Here is an 11,557-nt window from a genome sequence, read left to right on the forward strand (position 1 = left end):
TTACTGACAACGTGTACATCTTATCTAAATATGTGACAGCTCAAGACATTTTGCTAAGCTTATTTTAACCAAAAGTCTGGCAAATGTGGATTTCAATGCATCTTAGTTCAGGGTTAAGTAAATAAACCCTCAGAGAATAATTTTGAACGTTCAGAAAGCTCCCAAGGACCAATAAGGTCACTGTTAATATTTTAAGGAATTTAAAGTAGCGCACGCTGTCATTTCCTTTTACTGCTAAGAAAACAAACACGACTGAATACCACTATTTCAGGACCTGCGGTAAAATACTTACAGAAAATGTTGTTCTTGTTGTTTAAGGAACCTTCTTGAAAACCCGGTGAGGTGGAAAGGATTCAGATATTGATTCAGCCATCCCATAGGAATTTACAAGACTCGTTCAAGGGGCAGCCAATCCTGAAAAAGAAAAATCAGTATTACTTGAAAGATTCCATAAAAAAAGTAAATATGGGTTTTGTTCTACATCTGTTGGCTTGCATTTTTGGAACCGGAGCTTGGGTTGCCATTAATGGTCTTTGGGTAGAACTCCCACTTATAGTAAATGAGCTGCCAGAAGGATGGTACCTCCCATCTTATCTCACTGTCCTCATCCAAATGGCCAATGTGGGGCCACTCTTTGTTACACTAATGCACAAGTTCAAGCCTGGAAAACTAAATGAAACATTTGTCATATACGCAATAATTAGTTTAGGAATCGTTGCGTTGTTCCTCCTAGGATTTTTTTGGAGACACACAACATGGATAGCGGGACAACTCCATAGCACAGCATTCCTCATCTTAACCTTTTTTTTGTCTCTTGTGGATTGTACATCATCAGTGACGTTCCTGCCATTCATGATGCAGCTCCAGGCACAGTACATGACTACTTATTTTATTGGAGAAGGGCTGAGTGGGTTGATTCCAGGCTTGTTGTCACTTATTCAAGGTGTTGGGATAGTGAGGTGTGTTAATATAACTCAATTTGAGAATGGGACGCAAGACCTGTCCAACAGGACCTACGGTGAGAATCAGTTTGAAACAGAGTATCTTCCTGCTAACTTCTCAATCCAAGTGTTTCTCTTCCTGTTATGCATCATGATGATCTTCTGTTTGGTGGCATTTGTATTCTTAATTAGGCTGTCAAAGAAGGACAGCTTGAACAGGTCCTTGCTACAAAGTGCTCTCACCCTCAATTCCTACTCAACTTCAGAAAACTTGAGTCAATCGTGTGACCAAGGAAGCTCAGAAACCAAAACACATGATGAACCCCCAAACCAGGACACTATGCCAGATATGGAACTTAAAAAGAACATGTACTCTTGTGGCCAGTATGCTCTGCTATATCTCCTTACTGCCTGGGTGAATGCGCTTACCAATGGTGTGCTCCCATCCATACAGACCTACTCGTGCATGCCCTATGGGAATCTGGCATATCACCTTTCAGCAGCCCTAGGGTCAATGGCTAATCCTTTGGCCTGTTTGATCGCCATGTTCTTACCCAGCAGGTAAGAGACTGTAATGCAGGAACTACAGCACATATACACTTGTATAAACACATAGAATGCTGCTTATTTATTAGTTGTCATATAAAAGTTAATAATGTGTTAGTAAGTGTAGCGGAGAGGTAGTATAATCCACAGTATCTCCGCTGGTAGACAGGAATAGCATATAATAATCCAGGTAGGCAGGTACAATATCCAATAATCCCGGTAGCGTTATAAGAATTCTTCCTTCCCAAGAATTAGACGACACATAGGCTAGGAGTCAACTGAGATTTTATTCACAGATCACAGTATTTGTGCAGTTCCCCATGCAAGGGGTTTCTGGAGTGGCTTTGCAGGGGTTGTACAGTAGGGACTACATGAGGAACTGAGCATACAGGACAATTTTCCCACCATGCACTGCTGTAAGAGAGGGATACTCCCATAAGAATATCCTGTTAAGTGGATTATCCCTCTGTACAGCAGAACCTGTCTTTTCACTTAAAAATACATAACTTGCACGTTATTCGTGCCATTTAACCGAATGACATCTGTATAGATAGCTGGGATCTGAGCGCATACTTCGGGAAACTACCGCTCAGATCCCAGCACAATTAGCCGAATGCCACACGAAACATTTTTTAATATGCACACGCAAGAAAACATACGAATGAACGATGTGTAGGAAACTACCGAAGGACCGGTGGTCCCGAGCGGTCTGGAAGTCCAGCGGTGTTCGTGCTGTTGAGTAGCCGATTTTAGTTCCAGGCACACGACGACCAAACACCGCTGGGCTAAAAGGGGATCCAAGATGGCCGTCGCCACGTGGTCGGTATCAGAACAGCGACCACCCTGAGAATCAATTAACAGAGGATAGATACAATGTTGCAATCGGTAATGGGAGCCACACGAGCCCCTGTGTGTGGTCTCCCATTCGGTACTTTGTTAGTTTCACAAACAGTGTTGAAAGTCACTGTTCGTGAAACTACCATAGGAATCCTAGCGGCTTTCGCGGCACTAGCATACGAATGCTCTCTATTACATATTTAAGCGAAAAACATAAAATAAGCCATATATCAAACAGTCTCTCCAGGGCCACCCTTATACATCACAAAAGTCTTAAGTGGCTAGGTTTGCCACAGTAAGTGGGTTTACTGTTAGAGAAAGGCAGTAAAAGGGTTACATATGAGCACCATGAAACGAAGACTGACTGTGTATCTGTAGCGGTTTTCTCTTTGTATATCCTGCGTATGTGAGGGGATTTAGTCATCAGAGCTAAGATATATCTTACCTGAACACAGGAACACATTACAGACTGAAGCATTTGTGGATGGACACTAAGAATATCTGACCTATTTTAGCCTGGTCTAGAAAAGTAGTTTTTTTTCAGACCAATGTAGTGTTTATGGTACCACAAGTGCCATTGCGCAGTCCCAGAGAAAGTAAACTTTTTAAGAACTGCTTGAAAACTTGCCTGGGCACCTGCTGTTGCCTTCCCTGCTGTTGAAACCTTGTGCTACTGAGATAAGCCCAGGCGTGCAGGACTGCACTCATTGGCCCAGTGGAACTAAAGGAACTCCTGACTGGGGAAGGGATAACAGGCACCCAGCAGGACCCAGGTAAGTTATCAAACTGTTCTTAAATTTTGGACTATTTACTCTGTAGAAAGCCAGGGCATCTCAGGCGCCATAACCACTACAGCGGTCTGTAGTGGTTATGGTGTTTCGTGTGTTCTTTTTATTTATTTTTAAACTCTTTTTTTCTCATTGACAAGCATTAAAGGATTAGGAATTTCAATGGATGCTTACGCAGAAGCTCCGTGTATTATCTAGCATTGACATTAGCAACGCTTAATTCATCAGAGTTTTACAACCCCATCGGTAAGAAGAATGCAGTACCCTGTCTCTGTTTTAGCAACCAAATATCTGCCATCAAATACCCTCCAGAACCCCATCCCCTACCCCAGCAACCCCAAGCAGAGCCACCACTCCCTCGTCCTTTGAGGAGTTTCTACCCTACCATTGCTTCCCTGGGTGCCCACGACTTCTCAAAGGATTTGGTGGTGTTGTGGATTATTGCTGTGAGCTTATCCATCAAGTAATTGTCCTTGATGAATTGTGTCACTTCTGTCATATCGGGGACAGTGGAGCCCAGCCACTTCGCCGCTGTGGCCCATCTGGCCGCCAACGTGACGTCACCATGCCGTCTATAGGTCTGGCCAGAAGGCCCATGGGTCCAGGTCTATTTGTCTCTCTAGCAGATCAGTCAGTAGGTCTCCAACCTCCCTCCACAGCGATTGTAACATTGTGCAGTCCCACCACAAGTGTGCGTAAGTACCCCTCTCGCCACAGCCAACAAAGATCAGTCGTCCCCTTACCCATGCGGTGTAACTTGGCGGGTGTGGTATACCAGCGCATCATTGTCTTAATTGACTATTCTTGAAGTCTCACGCTAATTGATACTTTATTAGCAGCTTCCCATATGTCCTGCCACACCACACTCTCTTGCACCTCTCCCAGCTAAGCCTCCCATTGGTCCTAATCGAATTGTATATGGTGGTAATCAGGCCCCTGCTTCCTGTTTCTCTGTCACATAGGTTTTCAAAAAAGGTCGGGACTCGTTCTGTCACCTCTTGCACTTTGTTTCGCTCTCCGAAATCCCGCAGTTGCATGTACCTCAAAAGTGCCTAGGAGCCAGGGGATAGAGCAACAAGAGTTCATCAAAGGAAACAAACAAGTGATTTGCGTACAAATGTTTAAATCTCTGGAGACCTGCCCTCTCCAGCCCAGTGAAATCCCTAACATGCATGCGGGGCGGGAAGGCCCTATTTCTGAGGTGGTAGGTCATGCGAGATGAATCCGAGATCAGTGCCAATTTCTTTTGACTCTGTCCCAAAGCGATAGATGCTAGGACGGCCGGGAAGTCTGTTCTAGGAAGAGCCCTGTGTTGCTTATCCACCCATAATGACAATAATGCCCTGACACTTTTTTTGGCACAATCCATTATTTGCTAAACTGAAACTGTGGAGAACTGACAACAAAGTTGACAGTTTGATGTCCAAATAGTCAGACTGGAGAAAGTTCTCTAGCTCAGCTATCTTTTTGTACTTTTAATATTTTAGCTTCAAATTTGCAATTCCCCTTGTCAATACACAATTTTTGGTTAGGTAAATAATTTAAAATGGTTTAAAATTTTGGGGGTTTAGGAACCAAATAAGCTTCTGCAGAGTGCCACCCAATCACTGGAGGAGAGGGGTTTATGTTCACAATTTACTAAAGAGCTTCTCGTTAAAGCCATGAGTACAGCTATGCTTGTACGTCTACACAGAAGAGGGATTAACAGGTAGAGGATAGATGACATTTAATTACATTTCAATAAGCACATTGAAAGATCACTGAAAAAAAAAAGATCCCAGGAGAAAACAAAGCTGTGGAGAGGCTGTCCTTAATGAATTATCAATAGATTAACTGAAATCCACTAAAGTGCGATCCTCTCCTCTCACCTATTGTCTGCATGTTGCAAGAGCTTGGTTACATGTACCTATACTGTATGTGTGGGTTTATATAAATAATTGCATACCGTACATCGCTGGATGTGCCATGAGCAGTATACATAGAAAACAGTAAATATGATTTACATGAATTAAAACTTCCAGTGTCTGGATATTTACCCCGAACTGTCGTCATATATTAATTGATTCATTCTCTCTTCTACCTGTTTGTACGTCCCTGTCAAGCTATCAATGTTTTAGTTTTTTTCCGGGTAATTAAGAAATGAAACAGTGGCTTCTAATGTGTCAATTTTGAATCCTTATTTCTCTGTTTGCCCACGTTGCAGAGGGAGCTACAATGTGTCTGATCAAGCCAATCAGATACTAAATGGACATCATTTTTTTTGCAAGATCTCAGGACTTTTTTTTAGTAGATATTACACTACTGTTTCTAGATAAGGGGTGATATTTATATAGACAGCGGCAGTAGTTACTGTATCTTCAATAAATACACAGTAACTACCTAGGTACACGTACATAAGTCAACAACTGCTTTGTCAGTAAATGCAAAGAAGGTAGTTAGTTACTGCTGCTTCAGTAAAGTCATACAAATGTTAAATGCATTTTTATAGCACAGCGATGTACATGCATGAGGTTTATAACAATGCATCTAATGTCCATTAACAATACAGGTTTACACAGTAATAGATTATTTATCCACTTTAATGTAACCCACTAACAGGATATCCATTGAAACCTACTGGTTTAATATGTATAGCTGTAGTTAATCAATGCTGTGACAGCACTTTCTTTATTATTAAGAGTGTAGTGTTCGTGATTAATAAACAAACGAGTTTGCCATAACTGTTAGGGTTTAATTAAGGTTAGGGGACATAGAAGCAGGGGTGCATAGTACTGGGGGAAACTGCATTTCAGATATTCTATACCAGGGGTGCCCATAAGGTAGATCCCGAGATGTTTTAAAACTACAGCTTCCATGATGCTTTGTCATTCTAAAGGAATGCAAAGCATCAAGGGAATTGTAATTCTACAACATCTGGGGATCTACCTTTTGGGCACCTTTGTTCTAGACTATAGCTCCCACCCTTCTCGGGCTGGCTGTAAGCTATAATGCATGAAATCAGGGTACACAGCAGCAAGACCCAAGCACACCCAATCAATTAGTCTATGTACCCCAATATGATCCACGATCTTTTAAGACAAACTTTTATAACCACTCAGAATTGAGTGTATCTTTACTGCCCATTTTACAGCAGACTGTAGGGAAGGATAAATCGTGAATATATGTTCCTGCTGGGATCCGAATTTTCAGTGTATTATTTTTTAAAATAAATTATAAATTACAATTTTTTCCAGTGCCTAATTAAAGTGACAGTGACTCACACACGTGTTTGAAAGGCTATTAATAGCCATCTATGTTTTTTTTTCTGTTCTCATTCTTCTTCTAGGTCTTTAGTAACCTTGGTGCTGTTGTCTTTGCTTGGGACAGGATTTGGTGCCTATAATATGATGACAGCCATAATGAGTCCGTGTCCAATTCTGCATGACAGTGTATGGGGTGTGGCTCTTATTGTGAGTATTATAATAAACAAACAGATCTGCAAAACAAAATAATGAAATGAGAGTTATGAGAGAAGCAAAACCACTAACCCAGGTCCTGTGGTCACACTGTGGTCGCACGTCTATTCACTATCTTCCTGTTAATTATTAGAAGACCCTGCATATAAAAGATAATAACAGACACATAAGGTGCAATAATGCATCCAGTGCTCCTCTGATGCTAGACAAAGTCTAAATGAAGTGTTCTACAGACCTTTTCCCAGGTATGTATTATATTGTTTTGGAAGAACCACTGTGACGGAGTGTTTAGCAAAGCAAATCATACTTTTTGAACATAAGATGCACGTTTTTGAGAAAAAAAATAAAAAGCAAAAACCACCTTCGTCCTAGATCCACCTCTTGTCTCCCACTTCCAAGAGAAAGTGATGAGACAATCAAAGTGTGAACAGTGTGTGCTCTTTTTTTTATTGTGGAGATTTCAATAGAAATTGGCACTTTTATAAATTAACCGTGTTACACTCCCCTTGGCCTTGGCTTTCAATCAGACAACTGGTCCTGTTACTTCCTGGTTGTTTAGCTCAGTAAAACTAAACTCAAGATGCAGCCATTGCCCAGCGCACTTGCCTTGCAGACTTCTCATTGAGAAGTCTGTGATAGGACAGCCACAGAAAGTCTGGGCGGGGTTAGAAGGGGAGGGCTTGCAAAGGCTGTAGACAACATATTTTCAGCTTTTACAAGATGTTATTAGATATTCCTAATGTAAAAAAAAATGCATGGATGCTTTAAATTTGGGCAGTGGAGTGTACCTTTAAATTAAAAAAAATTTATGCCTGTATGCATGGGTTTATAGTTTAAATGCATGTCTCTCTTAGCGGTGTATGGGAAAGCTGTGCAGAATGTCTGCATACTCACTGAACACATGGCTGCTTTATTCACAAAAACATTACTAGCAGCTTCTGTTAACTTACAAAACTAACCACATTCATTAAATGAAGTCACACATCTGCTATAAAGATCGTAGTAGACTTCTTTGCTCAATATATTATAAAGGATTCATACGATATTCACAGCACTACCATTGAAAGCAACGGGTAGTCCAGGACTGACACAGAGGTCCTAGGTGCATCCTGGTCAGTTTAAAGGTCACTGCAGAGTCTGTGAAATTAAAGCAAATAAAAGACTTTAAAAGGTGAGCATCTTCTATTTAATGCATTATCTTTAGAATGAAATAGGGAGAACATGCAGTCAGGAGTGTATGAAATACAGAATTTCCATTTTACTGCCTGGTTCTTAAACACATGTGTAACTGGCAAGGAATATGTATGGGCTCAGATGAGTCTCGGAACTCTAGTCTTCATTAAGACAAATTCAGATCAAATTAAACCCCCTTGTAGAGATCAAAGTATGGCCTAACACAGGGGTAGGCAACCTTCGGCTCTACAGATGTTTTGGACTACATCATGGCAAAGCATCAAGGGAGATGTAGTCCACAACATCTGTAGAGCCGAAGGTTGCCTACCCCTGGCCTAACATTTACCTTTTGATGTCAGACAAGAAAAGACAATGATCGGAAACACAAAACGCTAACCAGCTCAACAGAGACGCCAAGTTTAAAAACAAATATAATTCTATTAATATAAAGCGCTAATCTCCAGAGACGGATACTGTTAACTAAAAGAAAAGTGATAAAGTTTTATTATGGTCACTAGTTGGTTTTATCAATGACACAAATATTTCATCTGACAAGGTCGAAGTCCTCTTTGCAGTTACATTTACAGAATTCATGTTTGCGTCCTTGTGTCTTCCACAAATTATGTATTCAGAGTTTTTCAGGTCAATATTTGACTTGGACAAGGTTAGGAGTTGGCAGTGAAACAAAAAAATATTTATTTACACTGTGAATTCAACTGAATAGCTTTCCACTGCACAGAATTCTAACAAAGCTGTATGAAGAGGAGGACAGAAAAGAATTAGGTGTTGCACAAGCAAGTCTAAACATGTTAGGCAACAGCAAAAAGTGTGAACACCCACAGTGGTCCATTACAATATTAAGGGCAAAATCCGCACAGTGTCATTTAATTGGACTAGCGGTTAATGCACCAGCATGTGGTTATATACATTGTAGGCGCAAGATGTTTGTTTAGCTTCAAATGCAGCAGCTTGTGTAAGAGGTGGGCTGTCTCCTTTAAGTAGTTTGTAGGCAGAAACTTTTTTTTTTTGAGTCTCATTGTTGTGAATCAGGAAGGACATTAGAATTAAAAACAAAATAAACCCCTCCATGAAGCCAGGAAGGCAAGACAAGGCACTGTATTGTAGCAGATAGCATGGAGAAGTTTAAAGGTATACCATCTCTGACCTGCTGTTAAAGGGACACTCCAGCCACTTAAAGCACTTTAACTTACCGAAGTGCTTCATGTGTGAAGAGTGTGTCCTCTCTTTTAATTTTACAAATAGTTCAGATTTAATGCATGTTTTCACTAGGGGTATATCTTCTAAACAGAGATATAGCTGTAATCAAAATTATTAAACCCCCATAGAAAATTGTGAGACTGGATAAGTTGCATTTTCAGTTGAATTTCGGGGTAATCACTTGAAGCATTCGTTGTGTTGAGCTATTTCAATTGCTTTTGTTTGATTTGCTCATTGCAAATAGCTGAAAGTCTGCAAATTTTGACAATAAACCTGATTTTCAATGGGGGTTGAATGATTTTGATAACAACTGTAGATAGATAGATAGGATAGCTATGTGTGTGTTAATGTATATACATACATATATATCCTTGACTGAAATGTAATCAGTTGAAAGAGATCGGGGACACTGACCGTTAAATGGTGAAAGGGTTACTCCAATTCCCAAAACCACTTCAGTGATTTGAAATGATCATGTTGGTAGGAGTCTGTATGAGCAGCACTTCTGTTAAAACACTGAACATTCAGAGATTTTATCACTTTTGTGCAGGGACCTAGCTGCACTCCAGCACACGTGATTTAGGCAGTTCCGAGCTGCCTAGTATTCATTCTGTACAAAACGTATGTTTGTCACAAAGTGCTCTGGTGACAGACAAGCTAATCGACCAGGAAGTAACAGGACCAAATGTCTGATTGACATTCAGGTAGGTGGTTAATTTATATAAGTGCCAATTTCTATTGCAATCTGTACTTTTTGTAAAATGAAAAAAAGAGGACACACTCTTCACACATAAAGCACTTCAGTGAGCTAAAGTGCTTTAGGGATCTGGAGTGTCCCTTTAAGGATTTCAACAATTGGCCCTTTTCTAGCAGGAATATTTCCACTGTTATGTGTGGGGCTGTATGTCGTTTGGCTAGTTTAATTCCCCACAAACAATACTTGCTCTTTTTAATTGAATTTTATTAAAGTGGATAACAATGTATCATGTCAACACTGTCCTGCAGCCAGTGGTGTATTTTGGATTTGTGCTACCCTAGGCACGACTAAATTCGGGCACCCCCAAAATCTAAATTTGCCCCCCCAATTTGTGTCAAGGCCATTTTTGTGACTGACAGACACATGCCCTCATTGATACATGCACTGATATACACTCACTGACAGATACACAGTCATTGGCACAGACATACAGTCATTGGCACACACTGTTTAATCAACATACACTTTCACTGACAGACACACACTGACACACCCACTCACTGACAGGCACACACTCAAATTTTTTGGCGCACCCCCAGAAAGTGCCGCCCTAGGCAAATGCCTTGTTTGCCTTGTGGTAAATACATCCCTGCCTGCAGCCATTTTGAGACCACCATCTATTAAAACTATTAAGACATTGTTATTTAAATAAAAACTTGCTTAGGTTATCCACATTATGCTTCATTTTTCCTTAATAATCGAGATTGGAACAGTCACAGATCAAACTGCTAAGAGTCTCCAATCGATTTCAATGAAAGCTGTACCCCTCATTTTATAGCAATGACACAAATAAATTTCTTTATCATGTTTCTTTTTGCTTCCTGACAGGTAATATCATGGATCCTCTTTATTGGGACACTGAGCTACGTTAAAGTTATGATTGGGGTAATCCTACGTAGTCAAAGTCACAGCGCGCTTGTGTGGTGTGGGGCAGTAGTGCAACTGGGCTCCATGATTGGTGCTCTGGTCATGTTCCCACTGGTGAATGTATACGGGTTCTTTAAATCTGCAGACGTTTGTAACACACAATGTTCAACCTAAATTCTGTCAAAGTTTGCAATTTCGGCCTAACTTGTACATAGTGTTAAAACGATACAAGTGCCAATCATCCATTTCTACCTCTGGATATTTACGAAATGTTTAAGTATATGAGAAGAGATACGCCAACGTCTCAGCTCACAGATTAATTTCTATTCACAAATAGTAGCAAATATATTTTAAGGCATTTTATTACAAGCAAATACAGTATACTTATGGTATGTGCGTAGACATCTTCACATCTATAGATTCTTATAAACCTCTGTCAAGTAATGATGAATAAAATGTCTTTGTGTCTCATCTGGTTTGCGTGTCGTTTTCTCATTAAATAGCTAAAGAACAGACGTTAACCCTCACAGGGCTGGTAGGGGGCATTTGCAATCCTCCTGAGAGTGAGGGCCTGACTACCGTAAAGCTAGGTACAGCTGAGACCCCTTATAAGATGTGGCCTCCCTTTGAATTAGGAAGAAGGGGAGACAAAAGGGGTCCGTGTCTGCACCTTGTCCTTAATCAGAATATATGAGAGCGTCAGCTGCAGACCTGTTTATCAATTATATGCCGTAGTGATGTGATACGGAGCGTTCCGTGAGAATTATCAGCTCAATGATTAAAGGCGTTTCTGATTTTTGCCTTGAGAGCACAGAGGACGTCCTGCATGTAAATACAAAGCAAAAAATATTAGAAATTACAAAATTCCCAATTGTTTCTTGCTAACGGTTTGTGCTTGGTATGAAAGAAAATGGTCATAAGCTTTTAGGATCTAGTGCCTAGAATGAACCCCCTCCATTCATGAGAAATATGAGA

At 40.5% G+C, this 11,557-nt stretch overlaps 1 protein-coding gene across 1 annotated transcript; it reads left to right on the forward strand.

Annotated features, from left to right (window-relative positions):
* The first annotated feature begins 345 nt into the window (after window positions 1-345).
* On the forward strand, window positions 346-10,946 carry SLC52A3 (solute carrier family 52 member 3). Its single transcript, XM_063425628.1, has 3 exons — window positions 346-1,502; window positions 6,438-6,561; window positions 10,544-10,946. The coding sequence occupies exons 1-3, from the start codon at window positions 466-468 to the stop codon at window positions 10,754-10,756; spliced, it is 1,374 nt and encodes a 457-aa protein (XP_063281698.1). The 5' UTR covers window positions 346-465; the 3' UTR covers window positions 10,757-10,946.
* Window positions 10,947-11,557: the final 611 nt, after the last annotated feature.

Source organism: Pelobates fuscus, chromosome 6 (assembly GCF_036172605.1).
Source record: "Pelobates fuscus isolate aPelFus1 chromosome 6, aPelFus1.pri, whole genome shotgun sequence".
Classification (NCBI taxonomy): Eukaryota; Metazoa; Chordata; class Amphibia; order Anura; family Pelobatidae; genus Pelobates; species Pelobates fuscus.